At 43.1% G+C, this 25,082-nt stretch overlaps 1 protein-coding gene across 2 annotated transcripts; it reads right to left on the bottom strand.

The window, feature by feature from the left end:
- Nucleotides 1-73: 73 nt before the first annotated feature.
- On the bottom strand, nucleotides 74-20,266 carry LOC118094147 (cytosolic phospholipase A2 gamma). 2 transcript variants are annotated; one of them, XM_060281533.2, is made up of 16 exons: nucleotides 20,194-20,266; nucleotides 18,712-18,784; nucleotides 17,798-17,917; nucleotides 17,486-17,628; nucleotides 16,476-16,674; nucleotides 15,063-15,171; nucleotides 14,127-14,285; nucleotides 12,114-12,167; nucleotides 10,690-10,755; nucleotides 9,149-9,274; nucleotides 7,867-7,992; nucleotides 6,913-6,957; nucleotides 3,835-3,918; nucleotides 2,742-2,896; nucleotides 1,224-1,389; nucleotides 74-391 (listed from the first exon to the last, which is right to left on the bottom strand). In XM_060281533.2, exons 2-16 carry the CDS (start codon nucleotides 18,733-18,735, stop codon nucleotides 228-230), a joined length of 1,740 nt encoding a protein of 579 aa, XP_060137516.1. In that variant the 5' UTR covers nucleotides 18,736-18,784; nucleotides 20,194-20,266; the 3' UTR covers nucleotides 74-227. The 2 variants fall into 2 exon arrangements, with proteins under 2 accessions (XP_060137516.1, XP_034990086.1); XM_035134195.3 differs by lacking the exon at nucleotides 20,194-20,266 and having other exon boundaries at nucleotides 17,798-17,914; nucleotides 18,712-18,998.
- Between the last annotated feature and the right edge of the window lie 4,816 nt (nucleotides 20,267-25,082).

The raw sequence follows: 25,082 nt of genomic DNA, 5'->3' as shown, positions 1-25,082 counted from the left end.
AGAGAATCCCATATGTATTAATAGAAAATGCTTGAAACACACATTCAAAAAGAAAAGGAATTCTTCCTGAGCATATGTTTTATATTTAATGCACATTACAGTTTTGCACCCAACCAATACCCAAAAGTGATTTTAAGTTCTCCAGGCAAACAAAATCTTATGAGGAGAGCCAGCTTTTTGAGGCTCGTCACAAGTTAGAAGGCCTGTAAAAATGTTATAACATTTGATTAAGGCCTTTGAGGAGAACCCATAATATCCTTGATCTCATCCAGAATCTTTTGATGATTATTTGCTACATTCATCTTTGCTGCAGTGAGTAGCTTTTCAATTTCTTCATCCGAATACTTCAACTTGAAGGTTGAAAACGTTGAAGTGTATTCATCAATTTTACCTGAAAAACAGGCACATTGGAGGGTGACTATAAAATATCCCATTACTGATGAGTTTGAGAATATTGCATGTATTGGAAAGAGAATTAATACAAAATAAGATAAAAGTGAGGGGACGCGGGTGGCGCTGTGGGTTAAACCACAGAGCCTAGGGCTTCCCGATCAGAAGGTCGGCGGTTCAAATCCCCGCAACGGGGTGAGCTCCCGTTGCTCGGTCCCAGCTCCTGCCGACCTAGCAGTTCGAAAGCACGTCAAAGTGCAAGTAGATAAATACAGCGGGAAGGTAAATGGCAGAAGCGGCTTTGTCATGCTGGACACATGACCTGGAAGCTGTACGCTGGCTCCCTCGGCCAATAAAGTGAGATGAGCGCTGCAACCCCAGAATCGGTCATGACTTGACCTAATGGTCAGGGGTCCCTTTACCTTTACCTTTAAGATAAAAGTAATATCTAGGGTGTATGGAACCTTACTGGAATGGGACGTGAAAGACAAACAAGTAACGGAAGTGATGGTGAGATGGGCAATAGATATAGGTAAACCTATTCAATTAGCAGCATGGGGAAAATTGTGGAAAGAGAATTGGAGATTGACGGCATGTGAGGCAATTAAAGAAAAGGAACCTTAAGGAACACAATGTTCAGCAGTCAGGAAAGGGGAAATGTCTCAGAAAGAAAGGAATAAGGAAGATGAGTTTAAACATGAGGGTGAATGTGCTACCAGAGCAATTTAATGTTGGGAGGAAATGACCCACTGAATTCTTACTTCTCATAATTTTAATCTCTGATCATTAAAAACAAAACAAAAAACCCCAAATGAGCCCCATTCTCAAGTTACCTGGGCAGTTGACCCTGTTGAATAGTGGGAAATGCATGATAGTTAGGCCCTCTCCTTTGAAGATATAGCAATCCAGCGGGTTGTCTTTCTCTTGCTGATCTTTCTCATCTATCTTGGGGAATTTGATTCCATTGACTTTGCAGTAGTCAGCAGCTTTTGTGATGGTCTGTGCCAAAAGGAAGAGAAAACTATTTAATGCATTGACAAATCCACTTGGAAAAATAGCTGCCACTTTGCTTCCTGTGTTGCTTTTAGGGTCTCACAGGGACATAGGAAGCTGGCTTTTATCAAGTCAGATCAACAGCGCATCTAGCTCAGTATTGTCTTCACCTCTTGGCAATATCTAGGATTGAAGGCATGGAATCTTTCTCAGCTCTACCAGAAGATGCAAGGGGTTGTCCCTGGGGCCTTCTGCATGAAAAATGGTGTTCTGCCACTAAGCTTCTATATGTCTCTTTCCTAAACATCTCCCCCCCCCCTAACATTACCTCAGCAACTTGAGAAGTGATGTAACATTGCTCCCTCCTCCAGTGCTCTGTTAACATCAGATTCTCAGTGTTGCATGCATTGATACTTGCCAGCACAGGAGTATAATGACTGTGGCAGATGAAGCCCACCCCCCACCCCCCACCCCGAGAATGGTACAGGAAACTGGTATTGGGTTGAATTAGGCCACAAGTTTATTGATTACAGAAAATAGTAGGTTTGGCTAAGGCTTTGGGCCAGCCTGCTACCTGGAAGAAACCTGATGGGTTCAAACTTGTGCTCAGGAGTGACCCACAACATGGATTGAATGCTATGACCCCACACAGGCTGCCATTTATAGTGGTGCATTGCCCATTGGTCCCCCCATGGACTCCCAGACAGAGTCAGCCCTCCTATACCCCTCTAATGGGGTACCCCTGTGACTAAGGATCCAGCTCAATGCTTTATTTGCCACTTGATCTGGCCCAGCCAGCCATGAGGGCAGCCAACACCTGTCTGCCCCCTTAAATAGGCTGGGGGCAGGCTTCTGTCTTTGATTGGCTAAGCAAGCACTGCCCACCTTTACCTGAGGGTCCGATGTAGCTGGAGGTGGGCAGTGCCAGCCATCACCTCCTCCAGCCACACTGGAATATGGCAGCCTCCTATGTAGAACTACCATGGCCATGCTATGCTGCAATAGCTGCCCACCCAGAGTCCCAGGTGAGTGGATATTCCCAAGCGATGTCATCTATGGAAAACTGGGATAATGCTTGAGAAAAGGCTGCATCATAGTTACCGGTATTTCACAGAGAGAGGGGGTGTTTCTGACAACAATTCATTGGTCTGGAAATGAGTCAAAGAGTTGTTTCCAACTAAGTTAAATTCAGAGTAGTCTCACTGAATTTAATGGTCATAAGTTAGTCACATCCATTACAAGCTTTCACTTCATCATCCTACTCTGAATTCCTGTTGCCAAGAAAAATTAGAAAGGGAGACAAGACATATTTTAGCCTTGTATGCCTATCTGTCTGCCCCTTTCATACAATGAATTACCTGAAAAGGGTCCCCAGAACTGTAGTCAAAAGACAGGATCAGCTTCACATTTCTCTCAGGGTAGAGAATAAGTGGGTAAGCAGTATTTATTGCCAGGCCAGCATCAATCAGAGACACGACATCTTTCCCTTTGAGCGCTGGGACTTTAACATCAGCTAAGAACACAAAACTTTAGTGTAAATGTTTGAACCAACACAAACCTACTGGTGGTTGATTTTTAATAAAGCTCTGGAGAAAGATCATGCAAATATCTTTTGCAAGGCAACTCTGTTCCAGTGTGTTCCAAGGTGAAGCATACTGTTCCTGAGGATTTCATTTTTTCCCCTTCTTAATTTGAAATATAGCTAAAGCTGCCACATGAACTTCTAAGTTCTCCATTAATGGAAAATGCCAGTGGAGAGGAGGAGGTTTGGCTCTATGACTTGTTAGCTGAATCTACCAATTCAAGAATTACTTTACCAGGACTCTCCTTTTTACTTTAAATAAAAGGTCTTATTTGGAAAGGAGTTGGAAGTAGTATTTTACTTTTAAATGCTGTTTGCTAGCTGACTCTCTTAGGAGCAGGAATGCATAACATAGGAAGCGGTCTCACAATGAGCCCCTCTAATAGGTATGACCCATCCCCTTCTGCAAAGTGAGATAATTTGTCTTTGGGGGAGGAGACACGGCCGTCACCACTTGATTCTTTCCATGACAAGTCAACCAATAGTTGACCATCCTTAGTCCAAATCCTTGCCCCATCTCTAAACATATCCCTATTCGACAGTATCCCCATGGCATGATGATGTGGCAGTCGCAGTCCAGTTTTTGAGTGTCTCAGAAGTTGAACGTTTCGGCTTTCAAACACCAAAAACCCGGAAGTAAATGCTTCCATTTTTGAATGCTTTTCAGAAGCCAAACGTGCCACACAGCTTCCATATTGAGTTTCCGGACGTAATTGCATCCGGAAATGCATGCTTCAGTTTTTGAACGTTTTGGAAATTAAACGGTCTTCCGGAACGGATTACGTTCGAAAACCGAGGTTCCACTGTAAAATATAAAAACTTGCAATTATGAGTAAACAATTATGAATGTGATTGCAATACAATCTTACGGTCGTTGTGAAAGAAGTTGTCGGTGCTTCCCCAAGTCCACTTCAGAATACATACATTGGTTTTGTAGATGAGCATGATCCAGTCTAAATTAAATGAGATTCAGAGCTAAGAATGCCACATAAATAAATAACAAAAAATAGCATTTGATAAGGCTTCCTGAAAACCAAAGAAAAGCAGAAGAAAATTATATAAGCAAATACAACTGAACAGTTCACACAGAAGCAAAGAGTGCAGAAAAGATTGGATAAAGCATACACCTTTCAATTATCTTTGAAGAAGTTTCTTCTGTTACAGCACAGGTGATACAACCTGGTCCGAGGCTAGCTTTATTAAATCTGTTTATAGATGATGATAAGTATTTATTCTTTAAGCACCTACTAATCATTGTTTGCAGCTAGAAATAGAATTACACAAAATTGGGAAGCAGCAACTAATTTAATTCCGGAGGCATTGTGGGATAGAATAAAGAACATATCCCTTTATGGAGAAATTAAAAAAGCATCTGAGAGTGTTCAGGAACACAAATATGAAATGTGATTTTGAAACTGTATGGTACTTATTGAGTTCACTGAAAAGGGCAATGCTGCCCTCTCACTACCAGTTACCCATGGCTCACGTTGGGACAATCTGCTAAAACAGGGAGTACATTCAATTCTAAGCTACGGTACTTACAAACTTCATGTTTGACTGTATAATTTACATTTTATATCCATGGAATGTTTCTTGGGGGGTGGAAGTATATGAGGATTTCTTATTGTTCAGTTTCTAAAAATACATATAACAAGTAGGTTTAAAAAAAAATACACCTTTCAAACATATAAAGCTCATTACTATTTCACCTCTCAAACTACCCGGGACAAGACATTACAAAGGATGGGTGCTATTAACCAAGAAGATCTGCTTCTATGTTGACATGAGGTTTTATGCAACACATTTCCTGTTTCAACACAATGGTAATGAAATAGAACAGGCATAGGCAAACTCAGCCCTCCAGATGTTTTGGGACTACAATTCCCATCATCCCTGACCACTGGTCCTGCTAGCTAGGGATCATGGGAGTTGTAGGCCAAAAACATCTGGAGGGCCGAGTTCGCCTATGCCTGAAATAGAACAACAATCATGAACACATCTGCCCCAAATAGAGAAGCACAGCATGAGTTAGGAAGCAGTCAGACAGCTGGGAGTAGTTGGCTGTCTCCACAGTCACTTACGGACTCATTGTTAAAACTGTGTTTATGGAAGACAATGTTACTTGGCTACGAGTGATCACAGAAGAAGAACTCCCCATTCCCCTAACACAGAATGGAATGCTGATAAGACGTTAGCAAAGAGCGGGATGGAGAGAAGCCAACTTGCTCAAGAAGCACAAGCAGGCTTAGAAAGCAGGAGGGGGAGCATTTCCTCACCGGAAGAGGAGGAAATTAATCCCCTGAGCCCAAGGAGTAGACATATGGGAAAGGTATTAGACAGGAAACAAACCCAGAAACGTAAGGAATAGGATATTCTGCAGAACCAGGAAGCACTCCTCAGAAAGGTCAACTTCCTGGAAGCTCTGATAGAGTGTCCGAAACTGATGGTTTGTTTTGCAATAAATCTTCTAGCTAATTATTACTTGCATGCTGTGTTATCAAGGCAGCAGCCTGAGCTCTTGACAACAACCACTCCACTTGTTTCCAGTTGAAATGGAACTGCATTAGTAAGAGGCTTCCTGGATAGAGTCTCATAAGTTATTTTTAGCTCATGCACTTTGAGTAAATAAAGACATATGAAAAATAAATTTCAGGCACTTCCATAGGGATGTTTCAGAGAACAGATGGTCATTGCTACTACTTGATAGCATTCTTGATTTGTTAAGAGCTTAATAGCCTTTGCAGTGCTCATCAGTACCAACCTCATGCTGATATTCTTAATTCTACTTAGAGGTGCAAAGTTGAGAGACAGTGGTTCTCCCAAAGGCACATAATGGAACATTGCTAACTCCAGAAGGTACTTTCTGTTCACATAAGCACAGTTTTGTGCTTTGTTCTAGAGTAGGGATAGGGAAATGCAGATATTATTGGACGGTGTCTCCCATTATTTCTGACTGTTGGCAATACAGCTGATGAGATGCAGGATCTAACAACATTGAGAAGGTCACACATTCCCCATCCCTCTGCCAGAGCATTCTAAGAGAAAAAATGAAATTAAAGCGAAACATGTTGAAGAGTTTTGCACTTGCCCAATGTAAGCATGAAACAGAATCTCTTGTACTGGTGCTTGTGGAACACTGCCAGCAGCTGTTTTCTTTCTGTTCATAGTTCTTTGGATCCAACTCAATGAGTCTAAAATGGGGCTTTATTTCGGCATTAAAGATCCAAATCTAACTCTATGTTAGAAGGGGAAGAAATGGAGGCAGTGACAGATTTTACCTTCTTGGGTTCCATGATCACTGCAGGTGGTGACAGCAGTCACAAAATTAAAAGACGCCTGCTTCTTGGGGGAAAAGCAATGACAAACCTAGACAGCATCTTAAAAAGCAGAGACATCACCTTGCCGACAAAGGTCCGTATAGTTAAAGCTATGGTTTTCCCAGGAGTGATGTATGGAAGTGAGAGCTGGACCATAAAGAAGGCTGGTCGCCGAAGAATTGATGCTTTTGAATTATGGTGCTGGAGGAGACTCTTGAGAGTCCCATGGACTGCAAGAAGATCAAACCTATCCATTCTTAAGGAAATCAGCCCTGAGTGCTCACTGGAAGGACAGATCGTGAAGCTGAGGCTCCAATACTTTGGCCACCTCATGAGAAGAGAAGACTCCCTGGAAAAGGCCCTGATGTTGGGAAAGATGGAGGGCACAAGGAGAAGGGGACGACAGAGGATGAGATGGTTGGACAGTGTACTCGAAGCCACCAACATGAGTCTGACCAAACTGTGGGAGGCAGTAGAAGACAGGAGTGCCTGCCGTGCTCTGGTCCATGGGGTCACGAAGAGTCGGACATGACTAAACAACTAAACAACAACAAACTCTATGTCTATCTTCTAAATGGCACTGGCTACAGAGAATAGAAAGGCAATGGAAATAAAAAAGCAATTACTTACTTTTAATGGCTTGAAAAGGGCTGATAGATATCACTTTTATAACTCCTGTTTTGGGAAGGAAAACAACCATTTGAGAACTATAGACCATCTCAACAAGCAGCTTGAAGACACCGCAGGGAGATAAGACATATCTTCAGCTTCTTAAATTCCCATGGACACATTTTTTGGAGGTGGGGGTGTTAGAAGAGAAGCAACATGGCTGTTTATTTCACCAACATATGCACTTTTCTGTGAATTTGACAGGTTCAACTTTTAATTGCAAAGTGAACTGAATTCCTCCTCCATCCCAACTCAAAAGTAAGTTCCATTTCATTGAATGGGACTCACTCTCTAAAAAGTTGAACAATGTCCTGTCCCTGCAACATTTGTTAGATTGGCTTAAAAATAAGCTGATCCATGTCCCTCTAAATAGGAAGCTGTGTGGTTTATTGGAGAAAATCCAATTACACCCTCTTAACACCCCCAGCCCCACCTAGCTCCAAAATTGTGGTTTCCAGACAGGGATTGTGAAAGCTTACAAACATCCACCATCTTTGATTGCCAGTGATATGTTTGTGTGACAGGAGAGGTCATCACATGGCTGGCAGAATGACACATTTCTGAGCCTTTGAATTGGCTCAGGATTTCTCTGGGATTTTCAAAAATGAAACAATTTTCATGTGGAGTGGGAAGTTCACTTCTAAGCAACACACACACACACACACACACACACACACACACATGCTTGTGTACATGTGTATTTTTTGCAAACTCCATACTGGTATCTCTCTCTCTTAAGTGTATTTTGTCTGGGTGCAATAGTGTTAGCACTTGTCACCTGAGTTTGCTATTAGGATAATTCTTATACAAATAATAAAGTGAGAACTAGCATAGATTATATTACCAAAACCCGATTCCCTAAACGTTGTAGCGAACCCCTATTAGAAGGCAATATATGGGCATTATGGCACTCACCTCCAAAATCCTTGTGCAAAGCTTCCCACAATTTCAAACACGCTTCCTCTTTTGCTTTTTCATCTGCTGTCTTCCAGGACTGACGCATCTCTTTCAGCGCCTCATAGCTTTTGCTGGTACTATGGACTTCACGGAAAATAGAGAGACATGGTGTATCTGAAGAAGTGTGCATGCACACGAAAGCTCATACCAAAATAAAAACTTAGTTGGTCTTTAAGGTGCTGCTGGAAGGAATTTTTTTTATGGTGAATAAAGGCAGGATGAAAAACTAAGCAACAAAGGGGAAAGAATGGGTTATTTACTCCCAATGGATAGCTACCTGTAATATACAGTGTGTGTGCGTGTGTGTAAGATTCTATTATATAATGAAGGATTGTGAAAGAATCGATTATCAAAACTTGGGAAATATATAAATATAATAATATTAATCACTCTTCTCAGAGTAAGAGAAGGAATACAGTCTCATAATTGCTTTGTAGAGAAGTGGAGCATGCTCATAACATAATGGTGCAATGGAGTGCAGGAAACCACAAGTTTAAATATACTTTTAGGGGTGTTGTAAGTCACTTAAGGTGTGGCGCGCAGGTGGCGCTGTGAGTTAAACCACAGAGCCTAGGGCTTGCCGATCAGAAGGTCAGCGGTTCGAATCCCCGCAACGGGGTGAGCTCCCGTTGCTGGGTCCTAGCTCCCACCTACCTAGCAGTTCAAAAGCACATCAAAGTGCAAGTAGATAAATAGGAACCACTACAGCGGGAAGGTAAACGGCGTTTCCGTGTGCTGCTCTGGTTCGCCAGAAACGGCTTAGTCATGCTGGCCACATGACCTGGAAGCTGTACGCCGGCTCCCTCGGCCAATAACGTGAGATGAGCGCCACAATCCCAGAGTCGGTCACGAGTGGACCTAATGGTCAGGGGTCCCTTTACCTTTAAATCACTTAAGTAATGGTATATATTCTGTTTGGAAAGTAGCGTTGTTGCTTTTCTTGCAATCTGTTTTTATTTAAGCCATACTTAGTTATAACATTAACATTTCTCTTCCCCACACGTTTTGTTGTAATTATATTTTGGCAAACTTGAATTTTGATGGATGGTAACAACAACAACAACAACAACAACAACAACAACAACAACAACAACAAAGAAAATTAAAAAGTTAATGGGCATATCTAACTTAGATTCATTAATTTCAGGGGGCCTACTTTGAACTAGTGCCCAGCAGTTCATTCACAAAGCACCATACTGCTTTCAAAAGGAAGAAAATATGTTGCTTAGAAATCACTTACCTTTCAGGAGGTTCTCCAAAAGATCAAAAAATCCAATTGCTGCTGTTGCTGAAGCATCTAATATAGACAGTTGCAACTCCAAAATATACTCATACGCCTTGCAAAGAAAACTAAGTGCCTGGTACTCTTGAGAATGAAACACAACAGGAAAGTTGGTTACAAAGGCTGGCCTGCTCTCTATTTATTTTAAATGAGTTTTTTGTTCAGATGTCCAGCAACTGCCATCCCCCCACCTCATAAACACAACAGAACTTTGTGGGGAAGGGGTGGCCCCTTTTTCATTCTTTGCCTTTAACATTTCCTCAGATCTCCATAGGTCAATAAGACCCAGGACCAGCCCATTCTATATTTCTCCCTTAGAACAACAAATGGCATGAAAAGCAGACAATAGGTATCTGTACAGGGATGTGAAAGAATGGGAGGAATGACCGCTCCCCACATCAAATGGGGGGTGACTTTTGCACACAGCCCTCCGATCCCAGAGCGGCTCCCTGTTTGTTCGGAGCTGGCACTACCTTCTTAGGCAGGCTACCTGGGTCCCCACCTACCCCAGCCACTCGTCCAATCCTGCCTGGGGAGGTGTTGCCAGGGGCCTGGCCAGGTAAGGGTAGGGACTGTCCAGCTCACACAATAGCATTTGAATCTCGTCTGCCAAGCACCAGTCAGCTCCAGAGCTTCTCCCACCCTCCACACCCTCATCAAAGTTTTCTTTTGCAGGTTAACCTCTTTTCCACAGGTATGCAGGTGCTGCTACCTCAAGGTCACTGTTGAAAGGCTGGAAAGGAATTTTCCTGCATTGGCAGGTTTAGCCTTTCCCGTAGCAATACGTCACAACTTTGGCAGTTTCAGGCCTTGGGCGGAATCCTTTAGGCTATCTTCCTGAAGGAAGGAGCATGAGGCGGTGACATCACCCCCTTTGTGGCAACAAGATTGGGGTCCCCCCGTTAAAGGGGTATTGGGAGGAGGCATTGACCGTACACCAAGAGGTTGTCATTGCTCTCCCCCTCCAGTGGCGATGAACAGGGGGCAGGCTCTCTCTGCTTGAACATATGTTCTCCAGAGCCAGCCCAACCCCCCCATACATTCTGGATAACCCCGAAGCCTCCCGAACTCTGGCTGGGGACTGGGAAGGACAAACGCCCAAGGCCTGAGCCAAGGTCTCCCTACATCTGAATCTTAATAAAGTTGTGGCCAATTTTAATCCCATAGCACGTTGTCTTGAGTCATTATTCCACTCAGGGGGTCGCCTGGGGTTTGGGGGACTCCGCCTGTCCACGCAAAAGAAAGGAGATGGGTGAGAGAGAAACAAAAAGGTGTCCATTGTTGTCTCTCTGTATTCCCTGGTTTGTTGATCTCCCTCCGTGTGGTGAAGGGGTGACAGAGGAAGAAAGTGTGTGTCCCCCCCCCCCAACAACAACCATTTTACCCAAAGAGAATGTCATTCTTTGGCCCTCAAAATATTGTCCACCCCTGGTTTATGGTGATGACTGGGATATCATAAAGATGAGGAAAGAAAACTGATGAATGGAAATGGGAGTTACCTGGATTCAATTCACGGGCTTTAAAATAAGCTTCTTTGTCCTTTTTTAGCAAATCCAGTAAAGCACCTTGAAAGACAAATCCCTATGTTAACACACATGTAAGGCTTACCTTCTCGTATATATTAGTGTTTCATTTAATATATTATTAAAGTTCTACCCTGCACTTCCTCCCAAAGGAGACCCAGAGTAGCTTTACTACAAGATGTCAGGGACTGGGCAGAGGCGGAGGAATGGTGGAGGAGGAAGACAGTATAGATTTACAAAAGGGGTTTGAGCTCAGAGGCAGATGAGGGGGAAAGCTGGAAAATCATGGGACAGCTGAAACAACACCCGGCTGACACATTGTCATTAGAAAGCATTCCAGACCCTCTATCTCCCAGAACCCAGCTAGCCTCAGAAGTGCTCAGGTGCTCAGTGAAACAAATATTGTGGGAGGCATCTAGTTAAATAGATCTGCTAGTACAAGGACTTTTGGCTGTGCAAAGGATTTTCTGTCAACTCTTCTCTCTCTGCATACTCCCCATGCTCCTATACAGTGGTACCTCGGTTTATGAACACAATTGGTTCCGGAAGTCTGTTCATAAACTGAAGCGTTCATAAACTGAAGCAAACTTTCCCATTGAAAGTTATGGAAAGTGGATTAATCTGTTCCAGGCGGTCCGCAGAGTACTTAAACTGAAACGTTCATAAACCGAGGTGTTCATAAACCGAGGTTCCACTGTATATCTGTTCTGGCCAGCCCCCCAGCCCTCTGGAGTGCATTTGGAGAGGGTGCAGGGGAGGAAGCAAGCAGAAATCCTTGTGCTAGTGCAGGCATCCCCAAAGTGCGGACCTCCAGATGTTTTGGCCTACAACTCCCATGATCCCTAGCTAACAGGACCAGTGGTCAGGGATGATGGGAATTATAGTCCAAAACATCTGGAGGGCCGAAGTTTGGGGATGCCTGTGCTAGTGGATCTATTTAGTTACATACCACCCTATGTTTAAATTTAAGATAAATTATGTGTGCTGTTTAGGAGAACAAATAGATTATTGTGATTTCATGGCAAAGATCTGAGTTTAGTACCTGGTAAATGCTGTTTCATCATCATTGGTTCCTTTAATAGTCTGACATGGGTTTTATTATAATTATTTAATTATCAAACCACCCTTCATCCAAGGATCATAGGGGTGGCTTACGGTATAAAAAGGGTTTAAGCCTTCAGGAAAGCTATTTTTTGTCATGTGTTTTAAAGATTTTTGGACCATGAAGACTTTCCACAGCATGCATGCAACTCAAGATATGTTTTTAAGAATCATAGTACTATTGTTGTCTGTTTCTGTCTATAGCTCCTGAACAAGGAGCTCTTAACTCAGAAATGTGTTGAGTCACAATGAAGAATTTTGCTTCATTGAGCAACAGAGGCAAAAATGTAGCAACTTACCAAGGATTTCCTTCTTAATTTCTCGCTCGCTTGCAAGGGCACTTCCCCATAAACCTGAAAATCAGGAAGAGATGGCTTTTTAACAGTCTTTGGCAGTACTTTTTTTTCTAAAAAATATTCAGGGGTACTCTATTTTTTCTACACATATTGAAATACTGCCCCTCAATGAGGCCAAGCTTAAATTTGCAAGATGTTTAGGGGTATGCATACCCCGACTTCCCCCCAGAAAAGAAAAACACACTGGTCTTTGGTGTAAGTCTAAATGTCCAAACCTGATGTTTAATGCTCATACAGATTAGCATTTAACTAGCCATGTTTGAAATGGCTCCATCCTTTGAAAGATTATAAAGATAACAATGCACACATTATATTCTCCTTGGTTATACATTTTCTCATTTTGTCTGCTCAAGGACATGTTGCTGCATGAGCTCCTCTTACGTACCCCATAAACCTAGCATGTTTCGACATTATAGTGTTGTAAATATGCATGTTAAGGCTACAGTTCCAAACACAGTCCCTAGCAAGTTCCAGATGAACTTACTTCTGAGTAAGCATGGATAGAATTCCACTGCTAAACCTCACAATTGATCACCCACCCACTCTATATTACTATTATTTAATCATGCAAAAAGAGAGTAAGGGCCATGGCACATGTTTTGCATGCAGACTGTCCCAATTTCAATCCTTGCCGTCTCCAGGTAAAGCTGAGGGGGGAAAGACTCCTGTCTGAAACCTTGAAGAGCTGTAGCCAATCAGTATAAACCAGGGATGGGGAACCTCTAACCATCCAGATCATCATAGAAAGAACTCTCACTAGCCACGTCCAGCATAGGCAATGTTTGGAGATACAGTGGTAGCTCTGGTTAAGAAGTTAATTCATTCCGGAGGTCCGTTCTTAACCTGAAGCACCACTTTAACCCAGGTGGCGCTGTGGGTTAAACCACAGAGTCTAGGGCTTGTTCGAATCCCTGCAACGGGGTGAGCTCCCGTTGCTCGCTCCCAGCTCCAGCCCACCTAGCAGTTCGAAAGCACATCAAAGTGCAAGTAGATAAATAGGGACAGCTCCGGCGGGAAGGTAAACGGCGTTTCTGTGTGCTGCTCTGGTTCGCCAGAAGTGGCTTTGTCATGCTGGCCACATGACCTGGAAGCTGTACGCTGGCTCCCTCAGCCAATAATGCGAGATGAGCGCGCAACCCCAGAGTCGGTCATGACTGGACCTAATGGTCAGGGGTCCCTTTACCTTTAAGCACACAAACGGTTGCTGCCTTTAAAAAACAATTCCTAAGCTTGACTTGTAGCCACAATACTTACTCAGAGCCATATGGAAGAGTTATGTGTGCTGATTTGATGGATCAGCCAAGGATGCGCACAAACCTTATACTTGTGAGTGTGCAGTACAGTGCACTGGTTAAGAACTTAATTCATTCCGGAGGTCCGTTCTTAACCTGAAACTGTATTTAACCTGAAGCACCACTTTAGCTAATGGGGCTTCCTGCTGCCACCACGCCGCCACCGCACAATTTCTGTTCTCATCCTGAAGCAAAGTTCTTAACCTGGGGTACTATTTCTGGGTCGGCGGAGTCTGTAACCTGAAGCATTTGTAACCCAAAGCGTTTGTAACCCGAGGTACCACTGTAATTGGAGTTGAAAGCCTGTGACATCTGGGGACCCAGATTGCTAGAGGAGGAGATAGTACTGAGCTGAAACAGCATTAAGCTAAATGATGTTAAGTTGCTTCTTGTACATCTTTAGAACACCTTCAGAGCAGAGGAGGCTAGCATGAATAGAGGACTGTCCATCAACCTCAAAATAGACTCAACCCGCCCCCATCTGCCTGCTGTCTTGCCACCAGTTGGGTGGTAGTCCTGACAGTCATTGGATCCAGCTTCATTTACTGCTGGTGCCTCTGCCCTCCACCCCACCTGTCCCAGCCACCACTGGTTCAGAGGAGGTTATTCTACTTGGCATTATGAGAACAACAGGCTTCAAATAAGCAAAATTAGGTTGGCAAACCTTGAAGGTAGGTAATATCTTTCTCCTTTTTTTTCTTGCTTAGTTCTCCATTTCTAAATAGACTCCCAAAGTGTTTGGTGTCGACATATCCTGCTGTACCATGACCCCCACCTACGCCAGGAGCCCCAGATTCGTGTGGGGTAAATTCAAACCAGCTGCCTGGGAGTAAAGAAAAGAAAAGAAAATTAGAAAGAGAGATATGAGGGGGGAAATCCCCGAAGTGCTAATGAGAACAGAATGCCCAGAAGACAAATGAAGGGGAAACAAATCAGCAAAGAAAGAGCTGCCAAGAAATTCCATCTAAAGCAGAATGCAAAGCGATTTGGAAGGCGCTGTGCAGGGGAAACACTTGGAGGGATTTCGAGGTGAAGTTGAAAGGAAGTTAGCAATATCCATGAAATTCTTTGGGCAAGCAGGGACATGCTAATATCCAATTGCTCAGATGAACTTGCTAATCTCTGCTTCAATATCAGGGTGGGTAGTTTTACCCACAGAAATACACAGCAATCTGAGTGTAACCCTTGGGGCTGCAAAGTCCCCCCCCCCCATGGTGATGCTAGGGATTTTGGTAACCATTCTCAGTTTCCCCAGGGACAGATCTTCAATGTAACCTCACAGACAAGGTCATCTCGATTGTTTTGCCCATGTGGGTATATTGAAGAGCTGCCCTCTGGAAAATTTGAATTCATTTTGCTGCTAGTCTTGATTGATTGATTGATTGTTGATTTACTTCTTTATTTTGGCAGGGAGGGAGGTGGATCAGCTCATTTTAAAATCAAATCTGATGTGGTCCTGGGTAAGCTGGCAGAGTTTTAGCACTCACTGGTAGCCAGCTGGCTAACACTGTAGGGTGGGGCAAGTGGAGAAAGGCCTTAGTGAATAATACCAATGGGTGGGAGAAAATAATAAGAGAAAATGATATCGTCAAATTATTACCTATGTGGTATCCTTCGTATCTGTGCTTGTCCACAGCTGCATAGATGGGATAAGGATTTTTACCATTCTCACATGATCTCTTGTGGTCAGTCAAGTTGCGTTCATCAAGCTGAAAAGGCATGGGTTTAGTTAATTGAATTTGCTACTCTACCTGTTCCCAGTTCTCAGGGTTTACTTGTGTGTAACATTCAGGAATGGGGGAGAAATTTGATTCAGTTTGCATTTGAAGCTGAATTGATCAAATCTGCACTTTCTGAGTGCAACATGAGAACCAAACCACACACACACAAAATTCACACTTGTCCGAATTTTGCAATGCACCTCTTCAATAACAAATGCTCACAAAAATGAGGTAGAACTGTGCATAAAAATGAATATATATAAGTGAAAATATCATGCAGAATGCATGATACAGTGAAACCTTGGTTTATGAACACCTTGGTTTACGAATTTTCGGTTTACGAACGCCGCGGACCCATCTGGAACGGATTAATTCACTTTCCATTACTTTCAATGGGAAAGTTCGCTTCAGTTTATAAACGCTTCAGTTTATGAACAGACTTCCGGAACCAATTACACCCATGCTTCAGGTTAAGTACGCTTCTGGTTGAGTACTCCGCGGACCCGTCTGGAATGGATTAATCCACTTTTCATTACTTTCAATGGGAAAGTTCACTTCAGTTTATGAACGCTTCAGTTTAAGTACTCTGCGGACTGGACTGTCTGGAACAGATTAATCCACTTTCCATTGCTTTCAATGGGAAAGTTCGCTGCAGTTTATGAACGCTTCAGTTTATGAACAGACTTCCGGAACCAATTGTGTTCATAAACTGCGGTACCACTGTATTAGGATGCATTGCTTGCAAAAATGTATGCATTAGTCAAAACTCCATACAAAAATTATGAGGAGAAATCTGCATTAAAATGCTGAAGAATTTTCATAAGGTTACTGACCACTCTAAGTAGAGAGTGAATCCACATGGTTCTAGATTAAGAAGCTGTAATGACACTGCTTGTCACATAGGGAAGTGGTCAGCGGTTCCTGACACCAACCCACACTTGACTCTCATTCATTCTTCCTGTGGATGCATCAGATCATGGCTGGCCACCTTGCAGGCAAAATCTCTTCTTCAAACCCTTCCTGTCTAGCTCCAGACAACACCTTACCACATAATAATCCGGGGATGAAAACAAAATTATCTACCTAATTTTAGTGCTTCTGAATACTGTATACGAATGGATTTATATGTTTCATATGATATATAAGAGATAATGGTAGGGCCTTGAGGGGGAAAATACTGTCCTGGTTACTTTGGGTAATCGCTAACTTTCTTTATAGTCTTGTTCAGTTTAGGTTCGGTTTAGGTCTCATGTGGTTTTGGATTCAACCTTTAAAAAAAAATCTCCACCTACCTCCTTTAGCATTTTATACACAATAAAATAGGACCAGAAATCAGTCAAAGAGTAATGTTCATCTTTTGAGGCCTCCAGTGCAGCTTCTGTTGCCTTCTTCACATCCCATTTGCCATTTACAAGTGTTTCCTTCTGAAGTTTTTCCAAGGCCTCTATTTTTTCAGCCCAGTCTTCATTTTTGTAGAGAGCTGACATGCACCTTTTCATGAAACAGTATAAATATTATCATGAGTTTCTGGAGGGGGTTAGGCTGTATGTCTGGGGGCCCCATCTAATTCCTGGGTGGATTCAATTCCTGGACTAGGCAGGCTAGCTTCCTGTGAGGTCATGGCCCTCTAAGTATGAGTCATTAAGATAACAAAAAAGTGGCTCTGGGTCAGATAACAAATGGGTGGGGACCCCTTCCTCAACCCGCTGGTAGGTAGAAAAATAAAGGCAGAGTTGAGACTTGAGTGATGTGTGCTAGAAGCTTGGCAGCTGGAAGAAATAGACCCATGCCTGATTTCTGTTGGGATAGAAGGCTGCAGCTATGGGAGAAGCAAGACTCTTGTTATTTCTCTGTGTTGCAGGATGTTTCTGTAGAATGGCTCCCTATATGCCAGGATAGTGAAAACTAATTTTTCACTATGCCAACACCACCCATTCTTTCTTGTGGGGAGGAATGTGTGCCTTTTGTCTTGCACAAATGATTTGTGAAGCCTCTATATCTTGCATTTCCAAGATCCTTTGCCCATGAATAGAACCTGTTCTATTCTGTGTTGTGGGATAGCTGTCTTTTCTGTAATTTAACATGTGAATTACAACCGCTTGTCATTACCAACTGAGTCTGGTGAAAAATGTAGCTATTTTTCTTAGGCATGTTGCTTTTGCCTTGCTGCCATGGGCTGGGTTTGAGCTTGTAAATGTTGATGGCACACAGATTTTTATCAGTTGTGATAAGGTGTCAGATATTGCAGCTTTTACCACATGCCACAGCTTGCTGTTCTCATTAACCATTTACATTCACTTACCAGGTTGAACCTGATACCCCAGCCAAGTACATAATACAGCCCAGGAGATCATATTTCTTCAGCTCTGCCAGTGTCCCATAAAGGGCAATCATGGCCCTCAGTCCTCCTCCTGACCCCAGGACAGCAATATTTGGGATTTTGTCCTGGTGGAAGAAAAGGGAGGGGACTTAACAAATCTCTGTTTAATCAAGGAATGAAATAATAAAGTGTGTGTTTTCAATACACAAAGCATACTTGTGTTACATAGCCTGATTAAGCTTCTGTTTGAGCATTACAATTAATTGTTATTACTAATAATTAATGAACCCCTACCACATCATGTGGAATCCCAAGCTTGGCAAGGCATTTCTTCACTGTTTCTTTTCTAGAAGCGACAGCTGCTTGTTCACCCTTTGAGAGAGTTTGAGTGATCTGGACTTCAGATTTTTCCTGCTGAAAAATGAAATGGGGGGGGGGGAGTTTCTCATGCTAGGACAATGCAATGATGCCATCTTTTGACTATGAAAACCAAACCATCACTTGGGAAAATTGTTTCAGTGGCTCTAGTTTCTCAGGCCAGTATAACGGTCTCATCAGTGGATTAAGTCAAACCAAACTGGGCTAGTTCAGATACATCAGTTGATCTTTCTGGTAGTGAGCACATTCTTGCACATTCCCTGCACTTCCTCCTTCCTTCCAATGGTCCAATTCAGAACTTTATACTGAATTGGACCATTGGACTATCTAGCTCACCATTGTCTCCACTGATGGCTCTCTAGAGTTGCAGGCAGGAAAGTTTCCCAGCCCTACCTGGAGAAACTAGAGATTGAACCTGGGAGCTACAGCATACAATACTTACCACTGAACTATGTCCCTTCCCCAAGTGACAAGATAACCTCCCTGAAATTGAAATCTTAATCCATTGGACCAGATAGCAGAGTTTTGTTTTTTCTTGCATTATTAAAAGAGGGAGAGGGAATCTGGCTTCCCTCTCTTCAGCCTTCAAGCTTCTCAGTTCATCATTTTGCATTATATCTAAATGGACTTACCCTTTCTTAGATAATCTGAGATGCTTTGGTCTTAACTTCCCCTTGCCATGTTTGAGGCACAGCAAAGAATAGTATAGACGAATTGTTGCTTGTAGCTTAGCATGCATTAGAATTAGAGGACTGTTACCGAGTAGAATTTATTTTTGTTTGGAGCAGAAACCATCAGGCACTGTTGATTGTAAGGTAGATATCACTTACCGTCCTAGGTGGAAAGATGTTCATCTCCTCTTCTTTACTGATGCTCAAAATGAGGAAGCAAAAGCAGGGGGTCCTGAATATGGTGAAAACAAAAGCACCTCTTGTTTCCTGCTGTTTATGCTTTTCTCCAGTTACTTTAGGGCAACAAACAGCTACTTGGTGAGACAAGAGGAAACCGTTCAGTAACTCATCTCCTGTTACTAAATAGCACTGGATGCCAAATGGGCAGGAAGGAACCTGCTGTTGGGTTATAAGTTGGGCTGGGCTGAATGTTCAGTCCAGCCCAATTTAAGAGATTTCAGGAGTGGGTGTGGGTGAAAACCTTTCTGAAGATCAGGAGGGAGGGCAATGTTCAGGTGGGTTGGCACTGTGGGGTGTGGAATCTTACTGGCTTTTTATGAGGTGGCGATGTTCACATTTATCTTTCCTTCTCCAGAGCAGATAATGAGACAAAGCCTATAGAAACAGAGCTGTCAAATGTCACACAAAGCTGGCTTGTCCTTGCTTTCTAATATTTATGTAAATAGAAGTGAAGAAAGAAGACCCTTCATCACCTCACAAAACCCCAGTAAAAAACACTCCCTTCCCCCACAAACATCAGCTGAATCCCACCTTCAAAGTCGTTCCCTTCAAGGGAGACTGAGGGCACTTTCCCATGGCATCTTATTGTGGATTCAAATTATTTATTAGCTAATTTCTCCCAGCATCCACACACAATCATCCTCATCAAAATACAATGCCATTTCCCCCTCTCCATTTAATCCAGATTTACTGTTGCTGCAAGTATTTATTCATTCAATTACTGGATTTTTCATTAAAACAATAAATGTAAATTAAATGGGGAAATAATATAGGGTGGCATGTTGGCGATAGTATAATGTAGACACTTCACAAGCTTCCCATGCACAAGGGGCACTGAGTCCACAATAAGCTGCTGTATGGAACTACCCTGAGACTCTAGAAAAGGAAGAGGGCTTCATCCTGGCAGTTATGGTAATATCCCTTAAGCATTTCTGCTGTTCTTGGCTTTCAAATCTCACAACTAGATGGCTTAATGCACTGTTCAAAAACTTCAGCTGGTGCAGAGATCCCAGTTTGGCTTGGCATGCTGTCTGAAGAACAGGCTAGGGTTCAAGGTAAGGGCTTATATGATGGAGGAGTTCGGAGCAGAGAGTTTAATTTGTGCCAGCCTCACCCCAGAACCTCTCTCACTATCACCAGGAGAATACCCCCAGACTTTGCTAAATATTAACTTGTTTCAGAGGATGTGCAGGACTCCTTATTTCACCAATACAAATTCCAACATAAAACGTTGGGAGGTGGAGATGTAGAAACACTGATATTCTGAATCCTCTTCTTAAAAAAAGAAAAGAAGTACTACTGGTACTTTGCAGAGGTATGGAAGGTTGAGCCTGAACTAGAAAGGGCAGCTAACTGTGGAGAGTGGAGACAAGAGAGAAAGCAAGTTGAAATGTAACTTACCCATTTATTGACCAGCCACAGAAAACTTCAACCACGCACAGAGGATTCTGTCAGTTGTGTCTCTTGAAGGGCTTAAAACCAAGGAATTTTAATAGAGGGCGGGGACACAGAAGTTGGCAAGAAAAAGTTAAGTCCCTGTCACAAGGGCAATCATGGGGTAAACTCTACCAAGGCAATTGATAATCGCTCCTGTTGTGCACTGGTGTCAAGCATATGTGCTGCTGTAATGCTATGAGCACATATTTTTGCTATGGGAGAGGGCAGGAAGAGCTTAGTGGGCAGGAAGAGTTTGTGGCAGAGAACAGTCCAGAACCAGAGGCAGAAGAGGAGGCTTGAGAGAAGGGGGCCCAAGAGGCAGCAGTGAGTCAGGCTAATGAGGAAGCCAGGCTGTCTCCCCATCCTGTGATGGGCAGCTACCCTCCTCCCTTGTCTTCTACAACATGAAGTGGTATGAAGATGGCAGAGCAAAGATAAGCAAGATGAAGGAGCCTCAAATTGATTCAGAAGGAACCAGGGGAGTTTCACTCCTCACAGTTGCCTAATTCGGGAAAGATCTGCTGGGAAGAATTGTTGTGCTCATTAGGCCTGGCCTCAGGAGCTGTTTTCTTCCTTTGAATAATACTGTGTGAGTTATTGCTGACTTGTTCCTAAAGGTAAAGGTAAAGGGACCCCTGACCATTAGGTCCAGTCGTGACCGACTCTGGGGTTGCGCGCTCATCTCGCATTATTGGCCGAGGGAGCCGGCGTATAGCTTCCAAGTCATGTGGCCAGCATGACAAAGCCGCTTCTGGCAAACCAGAGCAGCACATGGAAACGCCGTTTACCTTCCCGCTGTAGCGGTTCCTATTTATCTACTTGCATTTTGACGTGCTTTCGAACTGCTAGGTTGGCAGGAGCTGGGACCAAGCAACGGGAGCTCACCCCGTCACAGGGATTCGAACCGCCAACCTTCTGATCGGCAAGCCCTAGGCTCAGTGGTTTAACCACAGCGCCACCTGGGTCCCACCTGTTCCTAATACACCACAAATCCAACTCAATGGTGTAACATTGGAAAATGTTGATCACATCTCCTACCTAGGCAGGACAAGGGCCAACATTGATGCCAAAATCCAGCATCGCCTGAGCTCTGCAAGTGCGGCTTTCTCCCGATTGAAGTGCAGAGTGTTTGAGGACCAGGACAATCGCAGGGAAACCAAAACGCTTGTACAAAGCTATTGTACTACCAACCTTACTATATGCTTGTAAAACATGGACCACTTATAAACACCATCTCCAACTCTCCAGCTCCTCAAAAGATTCCATCAACAGTGTCTCCAAAAAAAATTGCACATCACTTGGGAAGGCAGGTGAACTAATATTAGTGTATTGGAAGAAGCAAAGATCACCATTGTTGAAGCAATGATTCTTCAACATCAACTTCGTTGGACTGGCCATGTTGTGTGGATGCCTGGTGATCATCTTCCAAAGCAACTACTTTATTCTGAACTTAAAAATGGAAAGCGTAATGCTGGTGGTCAACAAAAGAGGTTGAAAGACTGTCTCAAGGCAAATCTTTAAAAATGTAGTATAAACACTGACAACTGGGAAACACTGGCCTGTGAGCGCTCCAGTTGGAGAATAGCCTTTACCAAAGGTGTCATGGGCTTTGAAGACACTCAAACTCAGGACGCAAGGGAGAAACATGCTAAGAGGAAGGCACTCTTGGCAAATCCACACCGTGATCAACTCCCCCCGGAAACCAATGTCCCCACTGTGGAAGGACATGTGGATCTAGAATTGGCTTCCACAGTCACTTAGAGACTTATTGTTAAAACCGTGTTTATGGAAGACAATCTTACTTGGCTACGAGTGATCGCCAAAGAAGAGGAAGAAGACCAATTTGTCCCTGATACCCATTCCATTGCAAGTGTTGAAATAAGCTTCAACTGTTAACCCAGACAGCTTTTGTATGTGGATTGTGTGCCTGTCAATGTAGATTAATGTCATTTAGCCATCCTAAATAGTTACTGTACCAAGGCTGGTGTGGCTTAAAATAAATGGCCTAACTGAAAATCTACGGGGTTAATGAAAATTGGATCTGAATGAATGATTCAGCAAAAGTAGATGTCAGAGAGACAAACAGCTCTGTGTTTACAACGATTTAACTGTTCTGTTGATGCATGATTTGTCACAGGACCATGCAAAAATGTATTTATCAGGGTTTTGCCCCTGTGGTTCCTGGCAGGGCTACTCTCTGTGACACACACACACACACACACACACACCACCTTTAGGAGATTATTTGTTCAAACCAGGGGTAGCCAGATGTTTTTGAATACAATTTATCCCTCAGCCAGAATGGCCAATGATCAGGGACAATGGAGGACACCTTATTGGCCACCCCTGGTCTATGCAGAAACACCTCTGAGATAGGTGCTTAGCAAAATGCATTGTATAAAGCCATGATATGCATATTTATCTCAGACTCTTATATGCTACTCTTCAAAAACTTTCCCAAGGTAACCTACACTAGAAATACACTAAATATGTGTGTGCTTGTGTTTCTCTCTGTGTGTAATACAATTTACCATAATAAAAGCAGATAACGAAAAGAACAATGGAGTTTAAAAGTAGCAGTTTGTACAAACATCATAAAAAGCAACAATTGGATATTTAAATCCACAATTTAAAGACCTGATAAGATAAAATAAAATAGACTACTATTCAGTGTTTAAAAGGCAACAAAGGGAACATCAGCCAAACCTGTGTGCCATAAAAGAGTGATTTTCTACAAGGTCTTAAGTATGGTTGACCAGAAATAATGGGATGGATCAGGAGAATACATTAGACTTGAATATATTAGAGACAGAATATCTGTTTATTGTGTAGGAGTGAGGAGCCTGGACTTCCAGATGTTTCAGGAATCCAATTTCCATCAACCCCAGCCAGCAATGGTCTGGGATGACGGGAGAATAGCAACTTCAGTTTGGCCGCCCACGATCTAGTCCCATTGAAATCAATAGGATTTAGGTTAGTATTTGCTTTGAGAAATTTGACTCCTATAAATTTATAATTGAACTTGCCCAGGCCACACATCCCCGATCAATTCTTGGGCAGGACTTCATTTTTAAAATACCCTTCTGAATTCTGAACATACCAATACAGCTCTTTAAATTCTGACCTGAGGTTACATACCAAATAAATACAGATGCAATCATCACACATTCTCACGGAAGTAAATTGTTTTAAATATTGTTTTATGTTTTATTTTGTAAACAGCTTTGAGGTATTTTCTTTTTCAATCAAGTGGTGTATGAATTTTCATGAAATAAATAATAAGTAGATAACTGCTGTTCCAAAATTTCATCCACACGCTTGGGCTGCAGAGGTTAGGAGGCATGCTCTGCTTAGATGGGATTAGGCTTGTGAAGGGAAAACAGAGGGAGTTGTTTGGGGACTTTGACAAAAGGATTGCAACACTTCTGCAGTTTCTTGCTCCACAATGCATTGCTCTGAGGAAAGATTCTGTGCAGTCATGCAAGGTGAGGCATTGTGCACCAGAGAGTCATAGGGGCACTTCTGACAATTTCCTACAGCAGCAATATGCTGCTGTATTGAAGAGAAGTTGTGTTTTTATAGTTTATAAAAACAGAAAGGGGAAATGGAGGGAAAAGCACTTGGTGCCAAGAACCGCCAATGGGGAAGAACAGCGGCATGCACTTAGCCTTCCAGCTCCTGCATTGCTGTGGCTTGTTATGTGAAAGAGTGAAGCGGCAGGGAGGTAGACAGATGTTTGTGAATGTGAACTTATGATATGGTTTACCTCTGCAGATCATGACATATGTAGGGGATCAAAAGGACCCCTGGTCAGTTAAGTTCAGTCGCAGATGACTCTGGAGTTGTGGTGCTCATCTCGCTTTATAGGCCAAGGGAGCCGGCGTTTGTCCACAGTTTTTCCAGGTCATGTGGCCAGCATGACTAAGCTGCTTTTTGCGCAACAGAACACCAAAACCGGAGCAGCACATGCAAACGCTGTTTACCTTCCTGCCGGAGCGGTACCTATTTATCTACTTGCATTTTGGGGTGTGCCTTCAAACTGCTAGGTTGGCAGGAGCTGGGACCAAGCAACGGGAGCTCACCCCATCACGGGGATTCGACCCGCCAACCTTCTGGTTGGCAAGCCCAAGAGGCTCAGTGGTTTAGACCACAGCACCACCCGCGTCCCTAGGGTGTACGATATCAACATAGTTTTAATATGACAACAGATGCCCCACTTTGAACCTTCCAGTGACCTTGCTATAAGTCCAACCCCAGCCTAGTCTCCTGAAAGCCATTTAAGCATATCCTGAGCTCCTCACACTTTGAAAAGGTCAACAAAAGTGCCAGGTTTACTTTGCCTGTGCCTCCATACAGCATTCACCTCCCCACTGTCTCACCCATTCCTCTCTCCATCCTGGTAAGCCACACCAACTCCAGTATGGGGAAACAGGGGCACACCACAATCCCTCCCTGCTGGCCGCTCCTGCTCATCACTGTGTAAGTATCCTCCCACCCCAAAATGTTTGCCCCATCCCAAATCCTCAAGCCTTTCCCCAAACTTAGGTTTTCGACATCACCACTAATGGAAACCCTCAAATTTCAGAGGGAAAGCCCTAGGCAACAATTTTTAGTCCAGATGCAGTCCAAATTTGCAGCTCTCAACAATAAACTTCAGTGCCTAGAAAATGTGTTTGATTAAATTACTAATGAAATCAATTGCCATATCTCCTGAGGGTCCACTCCAGCTGGTTGTTTCAGATATCCCAGGATGGTGGTGAAAACACAACTTTCCAGTGGAAAATGTGTTCAATGTTTGATAGTGTTAAACTTGTACATCAAAGAACTCTTTTCTTTTTTGCTTAAACAGCATG

This window comes from Zootoca vivipara, chromosome 12 (genome assembly GCF_965207765.1).
Source record: "Zootoca vivipara chromosome 12, rZooViv2.hap1.1, whole genome shotgun sequence".
NCBI classification, from domain to species: domain Eukaryota; kingdom Metazoa; phylum Chordata; class Lepidosauria; order Squamata; family Lacertidae; genus Zootoca; species Zootoca vivipara.
Note: the sequence above shows the minus strand (reverse complement) of the source record. Positions and strands in the feature narration are given on the sequence as shown.

Bases quoted from the DNA above. Each gene is read 5' to 3' on its own strand.
- LOC118094147 (XM_060281533.2), bottom strand. From the start codon at position 18,735: ATGAACATCTTTCCACCTAGGACG. The intron at 7,993-9,148 runs GTAAGTGATTTC...TTTTCCGTGAAG, and splicing joins TTTGGAGAACCTCCTGAAAG to TCCATAGTACCAGCAAAAGC. The intron at 6,958-7,866 runs GTGAGTGCCATA...TTCCCAAAACAG, and splicing joins TTTGCACAAGGATTTTGGAG to GAGTTATAAAAGTGATATCT.